The sequence below is a fragment of the Paramormyrops kingsleyae genome, chromosome 23, assembly GCF_048594095.1.
Source record: "Paramormyrops kingsleyae isolate MSU_618 chromosome 23, PKINGS_0.4, whole genome shotgun sequence".
Classification (NCBI taxonomy): Eukaryota; Metazoa; Chordata; class Actinopteri; order Osteoglossiformes; family Mormyridae; genus Paramormyrops; species Paramormyrops kingsleyae.
The window spans coordinates 732,875-759,011 of record NC_132819.1 but is presented as its reverse complement, the minus strand read 5'-3'; the positions used below and the strand labels follow the sequence as shown (position 1 = coordinate 759,011).

The window sequence follows — 26,137 nt, the reverse complement described above, 5'->3', positions numbered from 1 at the left end:
CCGGTTCCGCCTTCGGTGCCCCGTCGGCTGGCTGCTGTCCCGCCTCCGGTGCTTCGTCGGTCGCCTGCGGGTCCCCCATCTCCGGTTCGGCGGTCGCCTGCGCCTTCGTCTGCCGCGGCTGCTGCTCCCTTCTCCCCTTTGCCTGGGTCCCCTTCTCCCTCCTTGCCCCGTCCGTCCGTCCCTCTGCCCTCCTCCTCGCCACCTGTGGCGTTTCCTCCGGCTCCCCCCTCACGCTCGCCTAGGGTCCCTTCGGCTTCGGCCTCGCGGTCGCCTGCTGCCCCTGCGGCTTCCGCCCCTCGCCTGCCTGGGTTCCCTGCGGCTCCCCATTTCCCCCTGCCCTTCTCCTCTGTGCCCCCTGCCTTTGTGCCTCCTGTGTTTGTCCCCGGTCCCTCTGTGCCTTTCGGTCCTTTTGTGTCCCCTGTGTCTGCTCCTTGTCCTCCTGTTTCTCCTTCGTTCGCTTCTGGCCCCTTTGTTCCTCCCGTTGGTGTTCCCCCTGTGTCTCCTGTGTTGTTGCCCCTGTGCTTGTTGGCTTTTCCTGTGGTTTGTCGTTTGTTGTCTGAGTTCCTGTCTTTATGTCTGTTCTGTGTGTCTGTCTTGTGCCCTGTGTCTGGTTGAATTTTTTTTTGCTTTTTGTTTTCCAGGTCCTGTGTCCCAGGTTCTGCCGCTCCCCTGGGGCACGCCCGGTATGCGCGCCTTTGGGGGGGGGGTTCTGTCACACCCCGATCGTGCTGATCCACCTGTGCCACGCCCCCATCGTTAACCTCATGTCGATTCCCAGTGTTTCACGACTGTTTTCAATTGTCTGTATTAGTTCGATGTATTTAAGTCCACGTCAGAGTTTGTTTCCCTAGTTCTGTCATTGTAGTGTAGTCGTTTAGTTCCGTGTTGTTGTTTTCCCTGTTATGCCCCTTCGTTCTCCGATTAAATCCTTTTATTTAACCCCATTCCTGCTTTCGTCCGCCTGTTTCCCTGGTCCGTGTTTTACGTGCGATGACAAGAGGAAAAAGGAATAATGAGACAATAAATACTAATTCTTTGCATTTCAGGAAAACGCTGAGGTATGTTTATAGTGTAAAAAAAACGGCGAATACAGTGAGAAACGAAACACTGTGTATACATTTAGAGTTTTCATCCTTTTCACAATTAGCACTGACGGATTAGTTACCATGGCAACCGTTTGTGAATCGTTTATACAATTTTTAAGGTTTTAACCAAGTGTTCATACTTTAGGATTCGTTTTGCATTTTAAAGCAAATGAAATTAAAGGTCCGTCAGGTAAGTTATAGAAACAAAACGTGAAGTATTGCGTCTCCTGATATTTAATCCTGATATAAGGCGTTTTCTTGATACAGCCTGCACATGAAGTGAGATATATGCGCATGTGTGTTACTGTATCAGTGTGTCTTTATGTCTGAATTAATCACTGTTCCATATTTCCCCCTTAAACGAATGTCTCCACAGAAATGTTCTAAGTAGCAATAAAAGCCCGTTTTAGTTGGCTAGTCCTGTCTTTGCAGTTAAAATTATGGTGCTGGTAACAGTGAAGGCCAATCAACTAACGAGTAATGCACGAAGCGGACCGTCAGGAGACAGCAATCGCACTATTCTTTATATAATTTGACAGAGAACGCTGACATGTGTGGAGGGACGATAAATCAAGAAGGCACTTTAAGATACTGTAAATTCTTATGCAGAATTTCACTCTAGAAAAATAATTTCATCCCGTTTTAATAAAACAGATGATATCGATCGCTCCGTATACCATTATTTCTTTACACGATATACCCCACAAATGCGGGCGTGTTTAAATTACTATAGTAATGTAAACGTCAAGTGGTAAATCGTTAACATAATCCAAAAACAGACATTAAAGACAAATTATTTTCGCATATATCCACTTTTACTTCTATACTAAAAATGCTCTTTTATTTTTTTCTTCTTTCAGCGTAGGCAAGGTAGTTACCAGCGTCAGTGACCCGACTCAGCGAAGAGAAAAGAATGCTTGTGTGAAGCAGAAATATGGAATTAAAAATGAATAAGAGCCGTATTAATGTTTTCGGTGTTTTTTTTTTTTTTTTTTTTTTTTTTGAGGATGTGAAAGAGTGAGACTGAGGCGCATATAGCATGGAGTGGGAACGTTGCTGCGTTCTGTCAAACCATATTTGACAGCACGGTGCGTTTCACGATTGACCACGGAAAATCTTAAAGATTAATTATACAATTTTGTTATTAGTGTTATTCTTAATACTGAGAAATGTGCGTTCACCATCTATAATTCACACAAAGAATACAGAAGGCAACATCCAGGTAAGACCTCACTTTTACATTCTTGGGTTCTTTGCTGCGACACAATGAAACGAAATGAAATCTATTTCTGTTATAGAGAATAACATTTTTATTTCCCCACGATACCGCAGAAAATGAAAACGGGTGCTACCACAGTTGTACACATCTGACGTTAACTTGATTGTACATGGATACTCATATTTATACACAGCTAATATACTGCTTAAACGCCATATGCGGTTTTTTTTTAAATAAATCTAATTCTTTGTTTCCGTAAACGATCAGGTTACTACAGACAGAAAATTTTACTTAGAAAATCCTTTTGGGTATCTCTATTATGAGTGCTTGATTGATTTCCCGAAGGTTCATGATTGTACTGAATGTCCACTGTAGACACACTGACATGTAATGCCTTATTGACTATTAATGAACAAGGCTATGATTTAACAACAAATGCACTAATGCAGAACACTTAATGCACCGTTATGATGCATTACCACGACGAAATTACACCACTACGTCCAACCACATGCAAATGTATAAAAAATGATAATTTTTCAGTAATTTCATCCACATTAATAAGACGCAATGACCTGTCCATTTACATACTGCTATAAAGGACGCAAACCCTGTCGATTGTTTATTACCAATTGCATCTGTATAATATTTTGTGATTAATGCTGTTGTATCTCAGATATCTGGGATTTGCAAATTTATGCAAGATATCATAGATCTTCGTCCTGCTTCTGTGTTTTTTCCATCCCACTCCTAACCTAATATTTTTTTTACTCAATTTTTTTTTTGTGGCCTCTTCTTTATTAAAAATGTTCCTTGCTCCTATCTCACAGTATGGAGTTATGGGCACTTTCAGTGCAGGATTATTATTTTGTTAGAAGCTATCTTTGTAGTCAGAGCTTAAAAAATCATATTTTTTTCTGCAGAACCTAAGAAATACAGTTGACAGGCATAGTGTAACAAGAGTACCCAACCTTTGCAATCCCTTAACCACCAACGCTAATTTGGATTATTTATAAGGATTTTCAGTTCTGCTTCTTAAAGACAACTGGATGGAAATGGAGAAGGAATCAGAGAGGTGGTGAGATGGATAAAGATGATAGGGCGTTATATTATGAGGTAAAGGGAATGGTTTTCAAGAGACGATGAAATGGTGAAACTTGACAGAACAAGAAAAATGTGTTTTAGAGGGAAACAGTGATCGGAAAAATGGATGATTCTTTCTCAGTGCTGCATTGCTATTCCAAGAGAGCTGCTACCACCCACGCACAGACGGGGGGGGGGGGGGGGGGGACCAATTCTATGTAGTGCAAACAGTGAGTGACACAGTAGGTGCCATTTTTTAAAGCCACACCATAAGTGCCAGAAACATGCTAAGATAAATGAAATATTTTCATGTGTGTCCCACTTATGTATAATACTTTTCCCATTATAACACAGCACTGTTTTGCAAAATTTTATCCAGTCAATCAACAAGAAAACAATGGTGCATCTTTGAATGAGAAAGATATATAAACTGCAGTGAAACACAACACTGTGCTATACAAAAGTGAACAGGCATACATCTACAAGGTAAAAGGATTTGTACTGATAGCTGAAACTACAGAGGATTTGGAGAACTTTTTATGAGACATACAGCAACGGGATCATTGAAACCTGTAAATTTAAAGCCCCAAGGCATGGACTTTTTTGATAAGTTGCTGACTGACATTAAATAGTGTCTGAATCAGAAGGTGGGGAAAACGGATTATTGAAGCATAACCTAGATGAGATGAAGGACTGAAATAATTAAAGAAAAAGCCTAGGGCCAGAAACAGCAGAGTACTGGCCTGGTATGTGAATCTGTGCATGAGCTCAGCAATGCAGAGCACCTCAAGTGGCTTCTGTCATAATAGATGATTTTATAATGCTGGGTCCCAACAAAACACAGCAACTCCTGCGAGTTTCAAAATGGCTTCAAAGGCTAACGCATCGGTCATGACACATCCAGCAACAATAATCTTGCCAAGGAACCACAACTGAGGAGTGTTGTGAATAAAAAAAGCCCAGGAGTGAACAGTGATCATGTGATTCTGATACTTCTTACATGCAGTAGTGTCTTTGGTTACTGTTAACCAACGACACATCAAACAGACCCAAGAGGTCATTGTGAACGATGAAGTTCACATCTTGGGGGGGTGGGGGAGGGGGGGCCTGTAGTGATACTGAATATGAGTTGTGTACAGCTGCTTCCCAATGATAAAAAAACACAGACAAGGATGATTTGTGTGGATTTAAAGGAGATACATAAAAATTATAGAACTTAACTTGGACAGTTGGGATGATCTACTGCCAAGATCTACTACCCGGGAGCAGAGTATTCTGCTGTTTAGATGCTAGAGCCAGATTTTGGCAGATTTCCTTGGAAGGATGCATGACTGGCCTGCCTTCTCACCCCTGTTATATAACACTGAATGGCAGTCTTTAAAACATGATGTATGCTCTTCAGATGTGTCAATGCAAAATCTCTGACATTCCACATGGATATTATGTAAAACACAGTGCCAGGAAACACATAGTGAGATTTTGTGGACTATGGACTATGGAAAAGGTTGAAAACAATAGAGGACAGCAAAATGTCCTTTGTGGCAATGGAATTCAGGGGAACCAGTTTTACAAGGACACAATTAAAAATGGGTTGGAACCCACAACCTTCAGCAAGGTAGACAATCCATTACTAAGATTAATGGGTTTTGGAGAAACCTGCACATTTTGAAAACCACAGGGTTTCTTTTGCACATGTATACTTAATATGTTAAAGCTGGTGATGTCTTTGGGTAAGCTGGGATGATTAATGTGAAACAGCAATCCAACTCTAGAAGGTTCTTCATTTATTTGAAGGAAGAGTGGAATTACTGTTAAAGTTTGCACAAGTGTAGATATTTTGAATTTATAAGTGTAGATATATTGAATTTATGCCTCTGCTGCCTACAAGACAATTACCTCCACCACCGGCAACTACCCTCCAACCTGCCTGCCCTTGGCTCAACACGATGCCTCGCCATCCTTCCCTGCGGCTGTGCCTCTATTAATCCTGCCATCGTGCATCAAGCACCACGTGCCTGCACCGGTCGGCCGCTGCATTGAAACATATATTTCAACCCCTGTATTAGCTTAGTCATTTCATCTTGTTTGTTTGACTCATCTGCCGGCCCCTGGAGGATGGGCTCCCCCTTTGGGTCTGGTTCCTCCCAAGGTTTCTCCCTCTTAGGGAGTTTTTCCTTGCCACCGTTGCCTTTGGCTTACTCAATGGGGGGTCCTTACGAGGCAGAAATGTAAAGCGCATTGAGACAATGTAATGTTGTGATAATGCGCTATATAAATAAAATTGTATTGAATTGAATATTTCTCATTTATAAATTGTGGAATTATTAGGTAAAAGGGTGCATTCAGGCCTAATAACTGAATGAAAGATCACTTCATTCACCTGGGTTTGTAGGTTTTACTCCTACTATGAAAAAGACATTGCTACCTTTGAATGGGTTCAACATAGGGCTGCAAGAATGATTCCAGGTCTTAGAGGAATGTCTTATGAGGAGAGGTTAGCAGAGCTGAATCTGTTCAGCCTCAAGCAAAGGAAATTAAGGGGGAACGTGATCCATGTATATAAGATTGTAACAGGTCTGGATACTGTTCAACCTTCAATATTAGTTAAAATACAAGAACTCATGGCCATAGCTGGAAATTTGTCTTCCTGTTGGTGTAGTGCAAACTAACCAGCTTGGGTTCCTTTAAATCAGAGCTAATATTATGACAGCTTTAAGCTGTTAAGTTGAATTCTCCCCAAACAAGCTTGATGGGCTGATTGGCCCCCTCTCGTTAGTAAATTTCTTATGTTCTTATGTTCTAAGTTCTCATTAATTAATCTTGATTAAACTATTACTGGAAAACTCAGATCATTTAAGAATTGGGACTACCTTCTCTTTATGGGAAATATCATGCATTTATATTTTTTTTTTCCAGAAAAAATTGTACCAAATAAGTTAATTGAATTTATTTTCTTTGTACTGAATACTTTGTAGCTTAATAATGTAACATCCTTCAGGTACTTAACTGTTATTAAATGAAACTAATAATTAGAAGAAGCAACTAAATAATTGGCATTAAATAAGCAGCTGACCATAATTTAAAGAAACATTATTCATTTTAGTCACCAAAATTTATTTTAGAATGTTAAGAATGTCCCACCTAAAATGCATGCAGCAAAAACAGTGGGTCTGCAGGACCTGAACTGAAAAACCTTGAAGTACAGCATAGAAAATCTGGCCACATCTCTACTGGCAAAGTCATACTTCTCACAATGAGAGCTCCAGAATAAACGAGAAGGACTCATTATAACATGGAAACCTGTCACTCCTCTCAGTGTGAGGCCAGACTTAGTGGAAATGATTCACCCTAGATGCCTTTAGAGCCTTGCCAAGTGCAGAACGTAATAAACACTTTCATATGGATGCCTGGTATCACCAGTGACGGCATCTGACCTTCCGTCACGTCAGAAGTGATGAAGGCTCAATCCTGACCAGCACACAGAAGCTCTGAGCCACTACCTATGAATAAACTATTAAATTAAATCTAATCAGAAGTACTCTGGATCCAAATGACACAGCTTAACAAGATGTGACACTAGCAAAATAGGCGCTCAAGCAAGTTGAACCCTGGTTTTATGTTATTAGCTTTAAGTCGACACCTACAAATACAACAGACGGTAGTCCAGCAAGAATGAGGACAAGCATGATGTACACTTGGCACCAGAATTTCAATGCTTAAGGCAAGCTAAGTGAGTAATCTGTTATAATGCATAGCAATCCAAATGCATGTATTCCTGCCACAAAGAACATGCTGCAGTACCTCTTCCATAGCTGCACTTTGTGTAGAAACAGATGGTGGAGGAAGTTCATAACCCTCTGTTGATTACTATGTCCCATACGTGTGAGAAGTATAGCAAGAAGACTGAAATAGTGCAGCAAGGTCTCAGGGACAAGTGTGTCCAGTGGTTGTCATGTCCGAATAAAGATAGCAGCATTCCATTACTATAAAAATTAAGCCAGGGGGGTCCAGTAAGGACTTTTTGAGAGTTAGACTTTATGAGTTAGCTTTGGAATAGAGATAAAATAATAAAATAATGTGTGCTTCTTCCAAGTGATTTCATTAGAGTCTATCCATAGCATCAAATGAAGAAATGCCTGATGGATTAAGGACTGAAAGAGTACACAGTCTTAAATGAACTTGGTGCTATTTTGAATGCAGAAACTGAGACACAGCATGAAGAGAAATATCTGTCATTGTCTGGCAAACCTCACTATAACTGTGAAGAAGTAAAATACTGTTCAGTTCAGTGACCAGGTTAAGTTCAAAAATACTAAACGTATGTCTCAGCAAAACATGTTTAAGTCAGCTTCTTAGTTGTAATATCCGTATCCTATTATTTATATGCAAGATAAATATTATTTCATTAATTCTCTGATGCATGGGCGTCATCGCCATTAAATCTACATTAAACATTTCATAATTATTCATTTGGACCCCCCCCCCCACACATTTAACATAAAATATTAGTTTTATGCCAGTGTGTCCCCCCCACATTCAAAATGCTTCTGATACCCCTGCTCTGATGTATGTCATAAATATAAATCAGACAATAAATATCAAACTCATACTTTCTGTATTGCTTACACCTTACAATATATCATTGAAATAATAAAACAAATACTGTACTTGGAATGTGTACAAAATTTCTAAGCTGCATTTTGAGTAATTTCTTGTAATGTTTTTAATTTTTGTTTCCTAGGACCAAGGACTTACTTTTTTCATCTGAGTGACTGAGTGGATAAAAATGGAAAGAACTGAAAGGAGAGATGTGCCCGACAAAGAAACATTCTTCTGCAAACATTTAATTTCAGGATTTGTTATCAGGCTTGTTTCATAAAAAAATATAATCAATTCATTAATTATTTTTTGCTTGGAAGCAACTGGAATTTTACTGTATTCTGGTATCCTGGACAACTATACCTCATTTTGCATTTTCCATTTTTAACTTTATTTTAATCAGGAGAAACTGAAATCTGTGAGAAAGCAAAGGAGCAGGCATTTTTCATAAAGGAGTTATCACTGAACTTTAAATACTTAAGGTGACTTGAATTCCATAATATTCCCTGCTGCTGTACCCTAGCACTCGATGTGATGATGAAGCCCACCATGCTGGGTTGCCATAGTTACCTGTACTTACTAAACAGGTTCCCTCTGAATTTCTTAAAGAGAAACACTGGCCAGTAAAGAAAAGGTAGCTGTATAGAAAGCCATCGTTATTAAACAGTTACTTACATTTCATATTTTACTGCTTAGCAACACTTACAGTTAAAGTGCCATAACCATCTTCAAAGTTTACAAAAAAAAGTGACTCCTGCAACTGCCAATAAATTGTTTACACCTCATAAGAAAGTACTATTTTTCTATTTTAGTGTGATTTTGCAGAAGGTCAAATTGCTAAAGAACATTTAAGTGCCAAAAATAAAAGACATTACTGCCAAATAAAAAACAGACAGAGATAAGACCAAGTTTACAGCTGAAAGTACAAAGTTTTTAAAAAGGCTTTTTCTTAGATCTTTTGATGGATTTTTGTGTCGTTTTTGTGGAGCTGAGCAAGAGTAGTCCCAGGAGGTAAAGTATTAGTTTCTTCATTGCTTATTTGTAAAGGTTCATGCGGTTTCAATTTTCTCATGCTTATTGATCAATATTGACTAAAAGCCAGATTTGTCAGACATATCATTTTCTAAATCGGTAGAGTCATTTTAAAGTTGCGTTGCCTCGTACAGCTTTATAATGTGAAAATGTAGGTTTAAATCTACGTAACCAAATGTTTACACAGTATACTTATATTAACAGATCCACACTGAATGTAAACAAACAAAGGAATGAATGAATAAACAAACAAATAAACTGAAGAAAAACACTTTACTGTTATAGATCACCTACTGCTTGTAGCTGAAAAGGACAAGGACATATTCCTCATAAAATCTGAATAGTGCTACAATTTCATGAGATGTAGTTGTGTTGTTTCTGTGTACCATTCAAAAATTTCAGACCTTGGAGATTCTGAGCACACTGCCTGGATCATTAGGTAAAAAAACAGCTGAGCACAATGAATAAGAAGTTATCAAAAAGTATAGGGCTTGGGACAAAACAGCAGTTCTCAGATCCCAGCCCTTCCACTTGATGTTTACATGCACTCCCACATTTCCCTGTTTATTAGATAAGTGTTTTCTCAGCACTTTACAGTGTGGGCTGATGTTTCTTCAGTCTCTTTTTGCAGGTGATGGTATAGCTAACAGACTGAGTGGAGAGAGCTGCACAGCATAAAGTCAACATCTAGAACACTGGACACCTTGAACTTTGATTTACAAAAATGAAATCAATTGCCTGTCACAGGATGTGTTCTTTTGTTCTTTTTTTGATGTTTTCTCCTGTCATTGCTATGGTGACGAGCTCCACTGAGCATCAGGCAGCAAATGGGAGTCCAAGCAGTGCAACTTTTGTACTTTTTACCAGCCATGGTAACAAGCAAACAATGAAGTCTGCTGGCAATTCGGAGCTGGCCATGAAAATATCTGAGATTCCACCAAAACCTTTGCCGCAAATCATGCTCCCCAGGAACATGACAGCTGATGCTCTAAAGCCGCCACTTGGGGCTGCCCAGGTGGCTCCACCAAAAAAAGGACTTGTGGATGTGGACGTTTGCAAAGGTTACTATGATGTGATGGGCCAATATGATCTGACCTTCAATTGCACCAAAGGCACATACATATATTGCTGTGGGACCTGCCACTACCGCTTCTGCTGTGAGCACCAGAGCAGCCGCTTGGACCAGGAGTCCTGCAAGAACTACGACTCTCCTGTGTGGGCCAACACACAACCACCTGCAACCCCAGCACCAGGCCAACGATCTGACCCAAACTTTGATCCACTCCAGCAGCAGAACAACAACACCATGTACGTCATAGGAGGTGTGATTTCCTTCACGGTGGTGGTGGCGGTGGGCATTAAGGTGGCCTTCCACAAGGTGTCCCGTCGGCCCAGGCACAGGGATATAAACGTGCCAAGGTGAGAACTAATAAGCAACAAAGAGAGTTCTTTATGGCTTTATGTTCTTTATGGCTCTTTACTAGTATGAAATTGTTTCTGGTTTATATTGCTTTTTCCTATTGTTAAGCTACCACAAAGCTATGTTATACTAATAATTAGAAGAATAATTTAAAAGCTTATATAATGGCAAAATTAATTGTATATAGTGATTACTAAATGACAATCAAGCAGTTACAATGCATATCTAAGAGTGGGAAGATGTGGCTAGGGATGAAATGCTTATCTGTTTCACAGTCAACCACGGTGAAATTTCAGATTGTTAGTAATATTATTTCAAATTTTAATTATCATTACAACCATGGCTGATTACTATGCTTTAAAAAGCTCACATTTAATGCTGTTCAGCATCAACCAAAGTTAGCAACAGTCTTCCATATGTAGGTGCCCAGGCGCAGCATGCAACATGCATTTGTTTCATGTCAGAACATGGTGGAAGGCAGTGACCTTTGGGAGTGACAGCTCTCCACAGGCATTTAATGTCAATGTGCATTTGATATGGTTTTCATGTGTTTACATAAGGTATTGGCTATGTTATTATTTTAATGTTCATGCAAACAAAAAGTGCATACTGCTGCTAATTTTATTTATGGTGTTCAAGATAAAACTAGGTGAAATAATTTCAGTTTGTGTATTAGTACATTTTGAACATTTCAGCAAATTTTAACAATACCGCAATAATACTGATAACTGTGATAATTTTGGTCACTATAATTGTGATTTTCATGCCATTTCATCTCTAGATCTGGCCATAATGGATGTGCCCATTAAAGTCTCAGGAGAGGTACTTTTAGACCCTGCTTGCACTTGGTTGTAAAATGCGGCTTGCTTAATCAGATCACAGTTGAACAGCACTAAATACAAGTGTAAATGACCACCAACACACATTGTGATCTATTCATTCAAACCAGTTGCAGAGGTGGTCTGGGATGCATTTGACCACAAATCTTTTGTAATGTAAAGGTGAATTAATATTTCCTCTTGCGATTTCAGGCTGGGGACGATCGTGAGCATGGCAGCTTGTGTTCCTACTACATTTCTTTGATGCAGATCGTTGCAGTCAGTGCATGCGTACAGTGGTTATTCCACCAGATCAGAGAAACCAAATGTATTGCAACAGTGCAACAGTTTTAAAGTTATTAGTCTAGACTTGGATGGTATATTGAAATACTTTTTTGGGAACTTCCTAAGTTTCCCAGTTTGAGAAAAAGTAATGAGTCCTTGAACCAGTGGGAGGCCTTAGGCGGGTGTTACCGGGCACATAGCACATGGGAGAATGAGACTTCCGTGGAAGAACTTTTATTATCGGAGGGGGCGATCTGAAGACGTAATCGGGGCACGGAGCAAGGGGTCGGAGAAGCCGGTGAAGTCAAGCCGAGGGGGTACACAGGACATGGGACGGGCGGACACAGGTGGGAGTCGGGGAAGCGGGGAGTAACGGGACCAATACGGGAGGACTGGGCTAGGGCTGCAGAGAAGACAAAGAGAGAAACGCTCAGTAAGTCGCATGGAAATCAACAATACCTCACGCCGAGGAGAGCGAGGTGACTCCTTTTAAAGCCACAGGTACAGGTGGACAAGATTCTGCAGATTAGGGAGTGCACTCCATCCATCGGGGGCGTGGTCGGGACGTGACAGCGGGTTTTCCAACTTTCGATTTAACAAAATTCTTCTCTGAGCTAAAAGTGAAGCAAAGGCACTGTATTGGCATAAATACTTATGACAAAATTAGCTGGGTACCCCACCCAAGATGCATTTTAAAACCAAGTGTGAACTAGACCAAAAAGTACCCTTCTGTGTGTATACAGTCTATGCTGATTTGTCGCGTTCATCAGGGTTGGAGGGTATTCCACAAAGCAGGATTAAGGGAAAGTCTGACTTATTTCAATAAGTCTGGCTCATTTAAGTGGGAGTTCCGTTCCATCAACATGTATTAAATGAATCCCCGCTGAGCTACCATGGTAACTTAGGTGAGTGAACAAGTCTGCTCCGGACCAGGTTAACTGTATTGCTTAGTTAAGCGTTGTCTCAAAGAACGTCCGACGTGTGGGAACAGATTCCCAAAAGTTCATTCCGTTCCGCTCTCACTCCTCTTGTCGTGTAATAAATATAATAAAGCCTATAAAAATCACGTCGCAGCATTCCAATTCATTCTAAAATAATTAAAATAAAAGCGTACCAATATTACAAAGGTCAAGCATGAAATGCAATGACTGAAATTGAAAAAAGAAATCTGTTAAAATAATATGAACAGGAAGATATTATTTTGTTTAGTCACAGTCTACTGTGTTAGTGGAAAGACATGAGACTAAATTTAGAGATGGCGTTAGTTTGAGTCTGACTTTTTCGGGAAAGTCTGGGTTTCTTTAGCTACTTTCTTGGAATACCCCCCTGCTCCGTGATGCAGGCCCCCAGTTGTCAATTGCAACAACAACAGTGTTCGTGACAAAGATAAAGGATCCTTTATGATTCCAAAGATTATTAAAAAACTTAATAGTATTTTATTGGTTGTGCAAAAACAATAAAAGAGCAGTCATACGGATTAAATAAGTTTAACTATATGTCACACTACGCGGTGGTCAGTGAAAGTTAGGACAGCTTATCTGTTATCCTAGGAGAGCTTACTGACGATTTTGGGAAGTTAGGATATTATACAGCACCATAACAGAACAGACAAATGCTGTCATAAATGGGAATTAAATCGACTAGGCAAGATCGATCTGTTGTGACTTAGTTTGCAATGTAACCATTTAGATTAAGTTTTGTTTAAAGTCTGCCCACTGAGTGTGGTGAGTGACTTTGACAGAATTTTAATGATTATTGGTATAATTTAAATCGTAATTTAAACAACAATATAACAATTTAAATAACAATTAATTTGCTTTTAAAATATTTAAATGACAATTTAAATGACATATTAATTTATTGACTATTGTCACTAAACACCCTCCATATTACTGTGTTCATTTCCATAGATAACAGTACTGGGATTCATTAGTTGATAAACATTGGCTTACATTTGTTAGCATGCTAACGCTACTGCATTTCATGATCCCCATTCTGTTTATGGTTGTGGTGCCTGATGTAACCAAATGTGAATACAAGCAATTTGCCATTTAAATTAGAACAAGTAAGCTGACATAAACAACTTTGGTTTTAAAACAAAACAAAACAAAAACAGCATGTCCTAAAGGCCATTCTTATCCTTTCACGTTAGGCAAACCATCCACTATGTATGACAGAGGCAACACTGACTGGGCACCAATAATGAACTTGGGACAGAGCAATTTAAAGAGTCTGACATCATCACAGGCATCAAGAGAGGAATGCAAAAAGAAACAAGACAGTCTCTTCAGCAAAATGAAAGCAGCACATACTAGGATAAAATAAATCAATCAGCAGTTTACCTTTACAACACATTCATTTATGTGCGATCAGATTTGTTGTAATAACAACAATTGACACAAGCCTGTAATGTTAACGTTACAACACAGAACAACATAACTGTTTACCAGTACATGACGCAAATAACGATAAACAATATACAGTAGTTTGCAAACCCCCTCGAAGGTCATCATAATTTTAGAACATTCACCTTTTTGTTTTTGAGCCATCCCAGTGTCACTTTGGCCTTATGCTTAGGGTCATTTTCAAGTTGAAAAAAGAATCTTCTGGACTGCAACAAGTTCTCTTGCAATATTGTCTGGTATTTGTGTCCAACCATTGTCCCTTCAACTCTGACAAGATTCCCAGTCCCAGCACAGTATCCCCATAGCATGATACTGCCACCATATTTCACTGTAGGTATGGTGTTTCTTGAGGCATGGGCCGTGTTAGTTTTACACCACACATCTTTGAAGTTGGCCAAAAACTGGGTCTTTCTCATGCTTTGTAGTAAATGCCATATGTGCGTTTATGTGGATATTCTTAAAGAATGGCTTCTGGCTACCCTCCCATTGTGGCCTGTTTCATGGAGCACTCCAGTTTCAGCCAATGAGCACTGCAGCCTTCTGAGAGTGAAAGTTGGATTTTTAGTAGCCTCTCTCACCAGTCGACATCTTGGTCTTATGCTTGGTTTTGAGGGATGGCCCGTTCTAGTAACTGAGTGCTGTGATGAACCTTCCACTTGCAGATGATGGATTCAACAGTGCTTAATGGGGCATCCAAACTCCTCAATATTTTTGTAGTCATTTCCTGCCTTGTGCATTTCAATGATATTGTTTATCTGATATCAGCAGAATGTTCCTTTGTCTTAATTTTTGCAGTGATCGTCCAACAAAAACAATGGCCCTTCCAAAGGCTACTTTTATATCCAGAGAGAAACATCAGGACTAAGTAGTACCTAATTATGTTTAATTATGGTCTATTAACTGTCACCTTTGTGTCATTTGTGATTAATTTGTCATTTATGTAAACCTGGAGCTTCCAAAGCACTGACCTATTCTGCCATTTAAAAATATACTGGAGCAAAAGAATTTCCAAAATAAATATGGTTTGAGAAAACTGTGTATATATATTTCATACAATTGTCATGACTTTCAAGGGGGTTGAATACTTTTGCAGGCCACTGTCTGCATAGATAAACACACACACAAGCACACATACATACATACATACATATATGCTATATATGCATATACATACATATACTGTATATCTGAGGCTCCTTCAGCAAGGCCCTTAACCCATAGCTCCCTGGGTGCTGCTATATGTGGCTGCCCTTCACAGTCAGCTTGTTCTCACCTACAGAGAGCAAGTTGGGGGAGGCATAAAAGAGAAATTCCCCACGGGGATCAATAAAGTATCTATTATTATTATAATTACTCCATTACCAATGCACCAAGATGGCATGCATTACTATTGCAACCCTCCTAGTGCTCCCCTACTGGTCTGGCATCCCCGGGTTACACACACACCTGCACAGAGTTACGTTGTGATGTTATGTTTCTTTTCCCTCTTTTTCATGTCTCCCTCAGGGCTCTGGTAGACATCTTGCGTCACCAGTCTAGTCCAGTACAGCAAGCAGAGCGGAACAACAGTGTTGCTCTAGGTCCTGGGGGGAACGAGGGGACCCTGGGACGACCCCCCAAAAACCTGTATACACCTGTACCTCAGGGCAAAGAGAACCGAAGTGAGTGACAGTTAAGCATGGTGGACGTGATGGAACGTTGGATGATCACATATATATCTCAAAGAGAGAGATTAAAAGCAGGTCGATGTAAAAGGAGATTGGAAAGAGGACAGAACAAAGGAGATAAACAGTTCATGTTTATACCATATATACCATTACAGAGCTTCATGTACTCCAGGAAGCTAATACTCAGGCACCCACAAAAACTCACAGGAGATGACAACACATGACAGCTATGCTCTGTCTTGCAGTTGGGAATTTGCACCACAATTTCATCTACCTGTCTGATTCCAGTCCCAAACACAATGCTACAATCGGTAAGGAAATCCATGCAGATAGTATGCCTGTAGAATTGAATTTGTTTGTCTTTGCGCTGAAATGGCTGGCAGTGTGCGTGTGGTGCAATTGTCTATGACACACAGGTCCTAAGTATCAAGCTATGTTGCGCTTCTGCGTGGCATTTTAACCAAGTTTAATACAGTTTCTGTAGCATTATACGTAGTTTATATAATACATAAGCTACTTATTATATCAGGTTTGCTTTCAGTTTTAGTGGAATTTATGTGCTGATCAAATGCATGTCAGACTAAAGATGACATTATTTATACTGTACTACTTTTCACAGACACTATCCAAAGTATTTGTACTGTATTGTAATACTTCCATTAACCTGTAATTTATCTGTTTTTTTTTTCTTTTTGCAAAAGTAGCACAGTGTTTATTATTCAAATTGGAGGAGGATAATATTTGCAAAACTTCATTAATCACTTTATACCTTACAAGTTTTCCAAACTGGGTAAAAGATAAATCTATTGTTTCTGTTCAGAGAACAGATTTGTAATAGAGATTACAAATCTAGAGATACAATAGACCTAAATTACAATACTAAAACAAAGTGAAGAAAGAATTACCCTGGAAGCATGTGTGCAAATAGAAAGAACTTTATAATTCATACAAATTTAAAATTGATTTTAACTGAACTTTTTTTTTAATCACATTTTAAACATCATTTTAATAATAGCTATGGCTACAGACTCTGCTGTACCTTTCACTTCAACTTTCCCTTTATAGACATAAACAATTCTGTGACAGTTCAGGTTGACTACCACGTCAAACTAATAACAAAAAAATGTAATTCTGAAAAACTTTGTTCACAAATGAATGCTGGACATGCATCTCTTTTTGGGCCACACTGTAGTGGCTGTTATGACAAGTCTTTGTCTTAAATGTGATTACAGTCAAACAGTCCTTTTCTTTTGGACTTTTCTCTAGTTTTAATCATAATTTCATATGACAGCTAATCATATGGCACAGACTCTTGGCAATTCATACTGCAAGGAATTAGAATTATTCAATTAATATGACTATTCTAGGTATTGCTTTTGTCTGGTCTTGGGCCTTGTCCTCTGGTCGAATCCTGCAGAATGTGAGATAACATCTAGGACCGCTCTGGAGAAGATGGTCATTGCCTCAGCTCAGGAGTAGTTTTTACTGAAGCACAAAACTTTGAAACTGTAAAACATATTTACTGGCTTACAGACACAGGCATTGATTCATGAAGGAAAGTTTTCAATTCATGAATTTAGCTGAAAGAACTTAAGTCAGACCCAGGTATCATCATGACAGATGCCAGTTCTACAGGACTGGATGTTAGTAAAGGTTAAAGTAGTGGCTTTCTGATTCACTGATATTTATTTGGGGCTGATTTGACCTTGACAATCCTTACTTTTCAGGCAATGGTTTATTTGCTTGAAAAGCTCACCTGCATGTGTCATTGCATCACGGCTAACTGTAACCTTGAGGAGTATCTGTAATGCAAAGTTCAACTGCTAGATATTTATTGCACTTCAGTCAAGTTTAACAAAGTTTAACAAATTAGTTCCCATCATTTCATGAGTTAAAATAGTAAATCTTAGAACATAAGAACATAAGAAATTTACAAACGAGAGGAGGCTATTCGGCCCATCAAGCTCGTTTGGGGAGAACTTAACTAATAGCTCAGAGTTGTTAAAATCTTATCTAGCTCTGATTTAAAGGAACCCATGGTTTTAGCTTCCGCTACACTAGCAGGAAGACTATTCCATACTCTAACTACACGCTGTGTAAAGAAGTGCTTCCTCAAATTTGTTTTAAAATATTCTCCCGCTAATTTCCACTTATGGCCACGAGTTCTAGTATTTAGACTAATATTGAAATAGTCATTTGGCTGAACAGCATCCAGACCCGTTAGAATCTTATAGACCTGAATCATATCCCCCCTTAGTCTCCTTTGCTCAAGGCTGAACAGATTCAGTTCCGCTAACCTGAATCTGTTCAGCCTTGAGCAAAGGAGACTAAGGGGGGATATGATTCAGGTCTATAAGATTCTAACGGGTCTTACTTATGTTTGAGATTATTTTTAGCAAAGGTTGATTAAAGATGGTATTTAAAGCATTCAAAACAAGTTAGTACACTTAATGTGAACTTCCTGTTTTTGCACTTATTAACTTCCAGTTAGGTCACATTTTATATCATTTTATTGTCCTGCTTTCCTACATCGTTAACTGCCACAATCCGAGTGCCATAATATCATGCTCACTAAAAGAAAGTTATGAAGATGTGATGAAATTTTACTATTAAAAAGGTCACATGATTTTAGATAGACAGAAAAAAATCTTGAAAGCAATCAGTAAAAATTTTTGTTCACAAAGGAAAATGTCAGAACTATTATACACCAAACTCTGTATTTTATTTCCAAACTATCAGCCTGATAGGAGGCTGTACCTAAACACCTCCAGATCATGCGTGATAACTCAGACATTTCACCAGGATACATTCTTTATAGACCACAAACTTTCTGTGGATCATGTTCATATTTTGACTATGGGTTACATTCTGATTATTAAATAGATATTTCCTGTTTTCGCAGAGCGCCCACCGCATATGAACAACACCACGCTTGCCTCCACTGGAACACTGCTCTCCAGCAAACACAGCAATGCCTCTGCCCCCCACCCCTCTCTCTCGCACTCTTTTCACAACCTGGCCCAGCTGCCCCCATCCTATGAGACAAGCACCAAATCTGAGATGAATAGGTACAGCTCGCTGAAGAGGCTGGGTAAGTGATCCTGGAAAATGGATTGGGTCTCCAGGAGATATTTGAGTTGATTTGGGAAATATGTAGAACTTCCTGGTAAGAGTTGTAGTGAATATGAATATGTCATGAATATGTCAGAACGAGATGCAGATGATGTCCTACTTCTGGAAAATGTTTCTCACCTTGAATTGCTTCTCTTTTTCCAAAATGAAAACAGAAAAGGATCTGGATGACTACTCTGGATATTATACCACCAAACGGCGGCCAAACAATGCTCCTCCTTCCTTTCACTCATCTCAGCACCACCTCCACTGGGGTGGGGACTATACACTGGGGGCCAGGGGCACGCTCCCTCTGCACACGTCACGCCCGAGAATTCACGTGCCACCGGGGCCATCTCCAACACCAAACCCTTATCCTTTACAGCCGCCTCAGTCACAGTACAACCCCAACTTTGACACACTGTCCAAGCCTCCGCGAAGAGTGATGTCTCAGGACCAGCTGCTTAATCTGGGAGATGGCAATACTACATTGTCCAGACTAACTAAAAACCAACAGCACCAGTATTATAAAGCTGTGGCAGCAGCAAAAAGCTCGAACTCACAAACCCTCCGGAAGTCACACGAAAGGCTCCTTGTGTCCCCTGATCAGTTGGGGGAAAGAGTTAGTGGAGGAGTGGGTACTGGAGAGTTTGGGGGGATGGTCCCCACGCTGCCACGGCTTACCCCCAGCCAGAAAGCGCAATCCCAACAAAATGTTTGTGCTACCCCCTCGCTTGACCGACATCACATGATCAAAATGAACTCCCACCCCACCTCCGGCAGGGAGCAGGAGCGCAGCGCACCAATGCCTACCCACACGGGAGGGGCCGTGGGCTGGGGGGAGTTACCTGGAGGGGGCACAGGAACACTAGGGGGCCACAATGCCAGAAGATTAGCTTTTGCAGCCAAGAGGCAGAACACCATCGAGCAGTTACACTTTATTCCTGGTGGGGGGGGTGTGGGTGTAGCGGCAATTGGGAATCAGGGCTTGAGGACAGGGAGCAAGAATGAAGTGACAGTGTAGGGGAAAAGGCGACGAGGAGCAGGACAGGCTGGGGATAGACTTTGGTGTTCATGTGAGAAAGGAGCAGGTGATGGACAGAGGAAATGGGAACAGGAAGACTGGCAGCTAAGTGCAGCATATAGGGTTTTAAGGATGGCTATTATAAAGACAGGAAGTGTTATAAAAAATACTTTTTCAAACTCTTGAAATGTCAGGTCAATTTTTAAATCAAGGTTTCCTGCAATTGAGCGTCAAAACAGAAAAGACAAAGATAAAGACGATAAATAAATAGGAAGTTACTTCGGAACAGGAGAGGCAGTGATTTGAACTTCAATACACTTTACAGTGATAATTTTCAAAAAAACAAAAAACAAACAAAAAAATTTCAGCCATATTTTGAAGGAAAGAGGGTGGGCACAGAGTAGCCTTTACAAAAGTGGGCAAGTAGATTTCCTCTGTTAAGTCTCCATGCATTCGCTTCTGCTATGGCTGTGCGTGTTGGTCCATAACACACATAGGGGGGCGCACACTGCTTCCCCTGTGAAGTCACATGTTCTCCTGTGATGGAATGACTGGACAAAAGAGGAACATAGTTATATCATAATGCTATAATGGTTATTAAAAGCTGCGTTTACTGGATTGTATGTTTGCAATGACAGTAAAATATATCTGCCTGTTCAAACATAGAATGACTTATAAGAATACTTATAAGAATACTTAAGAAAATTTCCTTGATTTTCTCCCAAATTTGGCCAGTTTGTAGTGAACCACTTCATTATTCTGTTGACACACTCCCTGGCATGCCCACCAGTACATGGGCTATTTATCAGTGTAATGGAGCCACTTACACACTGGTCAACCATTACAAACCAAAGCAACTTTCACAAAAGAAGAGTGATTTTACAAGGCTACTTAGCCACCACTAACAGCTAGCAAACAAAATAGTTCCGGCATGAGCAAGAAGACTGAGTAATGGGACTTAAGCATTGCTCACAGAGAGCAACTTTACTGTCCATGGCACTGCTGAGTCTTATATTCTGGGTAAAAAACACAGTCAGTATTTGGTTCCACTATTCTAATCTGTAAATGATCTTTGGTGCTCGGAAGCATAGACTGCAATGGCAGGTAGGGAATGCTTACAATCCATTTGCACACTGGTGAGAGGCAATTCCTCCATGTCATTATCAGGAAGTGTGTCAAATGTAGCGTGCTGTTTTGTCCAGTCATATTTGCCACGGCTGCAATATGTAAACTGTAATCATGGAGAAGCAGGAGATTCAGCTTATCACTACTGACCATGAATCAACGTGAAATGAAAGCTCTCCTGACAATCAGCACTTGAGAAAAAAAAATCATTTGACAAATATTTTTTTGGTGTTGTGTAATAAAGGCACATTGATTCGTTTGTGTCAGTTTTCAGCAATATTTGTATTGTATGTATCTGATACTAACAAGTCAGCCTCACAAGTTGTGTTGGGCTGCATGTCATTTAGGTCTGATTACATTTTGAGCAAAATGGTCAGAACTATTATCTGCATTTATGATTTTTATGAACTGCAGTTGTTAGCTCTAACTCATTTCATTAATTTAATATATTTGAAAAAATGATATTATGGACAATTACATTAAGGGCTATTTTAGAAATTGTTTCTGTATCTAAAATCTGTATTCTAATCTGTAATCTATTTAAAGCTTAGAATAATTTTGAGTCAATGTGCAATGTTTAGCATATAAAACACAGTAATGAATCTAGGTGTAAAAGTTAGAAAATGTATGAAACACAAGGCTTCTACTATCTAGTGTGACGTGCTGCAGAAAACCTGTAGCATGACACAAATCCAATAACATTTACAAAACCAATGTCAGCATGGTATGTTTTGTGAATTATATTCTGCTAAATCATTTGAAAGTATTTCATTTTATGGTATGAGGCCATGTGTTAATTAAATCTGTCTAGCTGTTGATTTGATTGAATACTTTCCTCACATCTCGTTTGTGATTGGCTGAAGGGGATAAAATTGGGTTACAGTGTGTTTACATTAGCAGTGTCTGTAGGTTTTTCCACTTTCCTACATTTGAAGGAACATAACTATTCAACATTATATGAACTGAGTGTTCAGTCAGACAATGTTTATTCACTCTGTGGTACATCTGTCATTATAGTATTTAATCAATACTTTCATACTTCTTGATTGCTGATTGTTATTATTGTTCTTTGCATTCTCCTTTGTGGGTTTTTAATGTGTCTGAACTTTTGAATTTTTAATTTTAAATCATTATGTTACTGGAAGCAATGCACAAACTGAAAGAAAGAGCAAGAAAAGAATGTGGATATTACACTGAAGGATAAGGTCATGAAGCTAACATGTTTAATTGTGTGTGTGCATGTGAGAAAGAGAGGGAGAATGAGATACAATCAAAAAACCTTCAGTATTTTTTTTAATTATCAGTTATTTTTTTAATTATTGCAAATACATTCAGATATGGTTTTAATCATTTTATAATGTTACTTAAAGTTGAATTAATAGATTCCAAGATGTTTTCACTCTATTTAAACTTTGAGTAAATGGTTTGTAATAGTGCTTTGTAATTTAGTTAAATTGTAGCTGTGCTGTGCACTTGTAAATGTACTATTTGAAAATGTGTGAGTGCGTTAGAGTGTGTGCGAGCGCATGTGTTTGTGGATTGAGCTGGAAGGGGGGGCAGGAGGATCTGTCAAATGATTCATTTTCTAGAGAAGAGTATTTGTTGTTGGTTTTATTCCTAGCTTTAGGGAAACACAACGGGAGACAGTACAGTAATTGATTTACCAACAGGCAACCCAACATTCTTGTCCAGAAGATTAAGTGAAAATCCTTATTTTCCATGCATGCAACTCTTCCTTGATTACTATGAGAAAATCTCACATTTGTGAAAAAAATTAAGTTAATAAAAAAGTACAACTCAAGTCATGTTTTTTTAATGAAACGAGCACTTTAAAATGATAGATTGCATCAATACTACAGTAATTATAGGGAAACCTATACTTAACCTATTCTTAAGAATTTAACATATGTACTTAATTATGAAGAGGGAAAGAATGAATGCAAAAAACAAGAGAGAAGAAGAACCAAAATAGAGATACTTTTATTCATTCCCATGGGGGAATTCTCTTTTTGGCTGCCCCATTTTGCTCTCCATGAGACACATAGACTGGTAAAAGCAATCTTGGGGATCACAGCACAGGGTCAGCCTGTGTATCACCCCTTGAGCAATTGGGGGTTAAGGGCCTTGCTCAGGGGCCCAAATGTGGTATTAATCTGCCAGTCCTATGATTGGAACTGGTGACCTTATGATCATAGGAACATAACATGCTAAGCCACACACTACCCCTCAAAGGGAGAAAAAATGCCTCTGGGGGTTCATGGTTAGCTAGCTGCCAAGCACCTGGGCATGCAAACATTATAGAACACAGAGAAAAATAAGCTATTTTACTAAAAGCAAGATGCAAATTGTCATCACAGTCAAAGATCATCAGTAAGTTAGTTCTCCCAATAAGATATATTGAAGAAACCTACATTTTTTAAGGGTCCAAAGCACATAGTGCTATGGGCCATTATTGTTTTTCTTAGGATAATAATAATAATAATAATAATAATAATAATAATTATTATTATTATTATTATTATTATTATTATTATTATTGTTTTGGGTTGTAATCAACTCCATTCCAAACTGAGAAGCAGAGATTATTAACTATTATAATTTTCTCAAAGGCACTTAAATCAACATGACATCACATACAGTACTGTATAAGGCCTTCCCAAAAGTGAAGTTCCACGTAACACTGAACACTCCAACGGCAAAGAAATAACCAGTTCATTACAAGAACACCTACAACTTCCTGTATTCCCCTTTATATTTCTTCCACAGTGTCGTAATACTCCGATTTTCATTGGTTAGCCCTAGGAACATACATAAGAAGGTAACCATGAAACACTCTACGATGGATCAACAAAGCCCTTTTCAGCATACACAGGCTGTACATTTAGAAAAGCCATGTTTTATGTGCTGATGGAGATTCATGATTTTTCATGGGTAGGTACTTTGACTGCCTATTTAGAGCAGAGCCCACTCATCCCATTAGTCTCAGCAGTTTGAAGAAATCTTGTTCAGAGGAAATTTTCATCCAAAGGAGCTTTATTTTCCATCTGCATAAATTGTTTTTTTTCTCTCCATATAGGATGTCTTAGATGCACCTTGGACAGTTTTTCAAAAAACTTCTGCGTAGTTCATTGGGCTATTAACAGTAGACTTTACCTGTTATGAAAATTGTCAGACTTCTGTCAGCGGATGCATTTAAAATGTGAAAGCAATACCTGTATATTGCATCGCTCATGATCGCTGTTCAATTCCAATGTTAAAGGGTATACTCCAGAAAAATATAGATGCTACCTCTGTAACGTTGGAATAGAAAATGAGCAAAGTAAATCTGGAAAAAAACTTACCTACCAATATACAAAATTTTATATAGTCCCCTATGACGTCACACTTAATTTAGTTACATTTGCGTAGGCACAAACTAATCAAAAAGATCATCTATAACCCTCTTGGATTTCTGGTCGTCTCCCACACTCAATAGATATGTAATTGCTGTTGGACAGGTTACTCAAATCGGACTTTGTGCGAGTCCCGTCAATGGCAATGCAGTGACGCCAATCGGGTAACTTTTTCAGTCATTTACACATTTTCCAGTTAAAAACTTCTCGCTTAGATAAGGGCGATCTGATAAATGTTGAAATGATAAATTATTGGTAAAATATAAAAAAATAAAGCGAATACATGCCAAAATACTGTCAAACTAAAATAAAGAGAAATAACTCATCAATAAATTAATGTTTAACTTGGTAATTAAATAATATATTCCAAGACCATGGGCGTAAATTACGGGGGGGATGGGGGGTTGTAGCCCCACCCAATACATCAAAACAGCTAATACAAACCCCCCTCGTAATCATGTTTCCCCCGTAATGGGTGGAGACCTCAACCCCCCTAATGTTCCAGCCAAAGTTACGCCCTTGTCCAAGGCCAATTTCATGTTGCATATTGTACAGTAAGTAAATAAATGAGTACTGTGATGTTTCATTGGCGATGGCTCACGGCTGGCAGCTGGAAATTTCATACAATTCCCAGTGAACATTACACTATTATGTCGACAACCGTTGCACCTTAATATAACCAAGGACTCGTGAGGAATACAATTTGGAAAGTAGCCGGGGAAGCGTTCAGCTTTAATATCCATATAAAGATACAGAAACGTTAACACGGGATGAAGACGCGTATTTTTTAGTTTATTACTCGTAAAATGTTTATGACGTACTTTACTGTTTATAACGTAATTTACTGACAAATTGACAAATTTATCATTTTCGGATATTATCCAGGTCACCGCCCCCACGACCCTGACCTATAGAAGGTTTTCGGAGGTGGGTGAAGGTACTATAATGTTTGACACCTGACACACAGTTAACACTCCTTGAATCATTGTGTAGTTTAAGTATGTTACTCGACGGATGACTGTTTGCGATGTTACAATTCAGGTATAAATTATTCTGTATAACAATAAGGATATTGTAACAGAACCATTCACATGACCATCATTGTCAGCACGTTTCTAGCAATAACGCAAGACATACAGCCACACACACAGGAAATACGGTAATTATGCTATTTCCGGCTGGAAACGTGCCTCTTCAAGGGCATCCGCCATTTTGAGGGGCAGCGTCAAAGGATTGCGGGTCTGATGGGGAGTTTGAATGTAATAAAATGGCCTCAAAAGTCCCTGAAACGTAGTCATTTTATCTAGATATGTTGTTCCTCTACGAATGCACAATAATAATTGTCCACGTAATATACTTAGTCTGGCTAACGTACCAGAAAAACTCTAAAAATTAAAAATAATTGTCTAGAATTCACTCCTGTTTAACGATGATATTTGTAAATAAGACCGGAAAACAAAATGCAATATAAATAGAAAATACATCTACAAACAGTGCAGTATGACAGGAATTTCAACAAACTGTGATCAAACTGCATGGCGAGCAAAATGAATTAATAGCGAAACATAAGAGGTTTCTGTATAGACAGCTGTAAAAAGAATTGGTGCCTTATTTTTAGGATATGAGCTTTTTCACTATAAGTAGCAATAAAGATGAATTATTCCTTATACAAAACTGTCATCTTATATCATTATATTCTTTAATTACTTGAGTTTTACAAAAATAAAGTTCTATTTTGTGTCTTATAAATCTGTCCAGTAGTTTACCCATTCCGTAGAGAAGCTTGTTGAACGCCATAATTTGATGGAACTAGAATAGCACCCGGAACTATTCTAAAGACGGGAAACACGACCATAGGGACACATGAACCTG

At 39.0% G+C, this 26,137-nt stretch overlaps 1 protein-coding gene and 1 long non-coding RNA gene across 8 annotated transcripts; one reads left to right on the top strand and one right to left on the bottom strand.

Annotated features, from left to right (window-relative positions):
* The first annotated feature begins 728 nt into the window (after nt 1–728).
* On the top strand, nt 729–22,674 carry LOC111842650 (protein shisa-7-like). Of its 6 annotated transcripts, none has more exons than XM_072705774.1 (7): nt 729–1,058; nt 1,946–2,307; nt 8,129–10,437; nt 15,453–15,607; nt 15,859–15,924; nt 18,516–18,704; nt 18,901–22,674. In XM_072705774.1, the coding sequence occupies exons 3-7, from the start codon at nt 9,743–9,745 to the stop codon at nt 19,746–19,748; spliced, it is 1,953 nt and encodes a 650-aa protein (XP_072561875.1). In that variant the 5' UTR covers nt 729–1,058; nt 1,946–2,307; nt 8,129–9,742; the 3' UTR covers nt 19,749–22,674. The 6 variants fall into 6 exon arrangements, with proteins under 6 accessions (XP_072561875.1, XP_072561876.1, XP_023665269.2 ...); XM_072705775.1 differs by having other exon boundaries at nt 729–1,275; XM_023809501.2 differs by lacking the exon at nt 729–1,058 and having other exon boundaries at nt 1,284–2,307; nt 8,129–8,468; nt 9,637–10,437.
* On the bottom strand, nt 11,760–26,088 carry LOC140581920 (uncharacterized). Of its 2 annotated transcripts, none has more exons than XR_011984965.1 (4): nt 26,032–26,088; nt 15,393–15,580; nt 15,121–15,219; nt 11,760–11,944 (listed from the first exon to the last, which is right to left on the bottom strand). It is a non-coding gene; the product is annotated as an uncharacterized lncRNA (long non-coding RNA). The 2 variants fall into 2 exon arrangements; XR_011984966.1 differs by lacking the exon at nt 11,760–11,944 and adding an exon at nt 11,966–12,155.
* Nucleotides 26,089–26,137: the final 49 nt, after the last annotated feature.

Excerpts from the sequence above, each read along its gene's own strand:
- LOC111842650 (XM_072705774.1), top strand. The coding sequence starts at position 9,743 with ATGAAATCAATTGCCTGTCACAGGATGTGTTCTTTTGTTCTTTTTTTG. Across the intron at positions 15,925-18,515 it reads CAAACACAATGCTACAATCG|AGCGCCCACCGCATATGAAC; the intron begins GTAAGGAAATCC and ends CTGTTTTCGCAG. Across the intron at positions 18,705-18,900 it reads CAGCTCGCTGAAGAGGCTGG|AAAAGGATCTGGATGACTAC; the intron begins GTAAGTGATCCT and ends AAATGAAAACAG.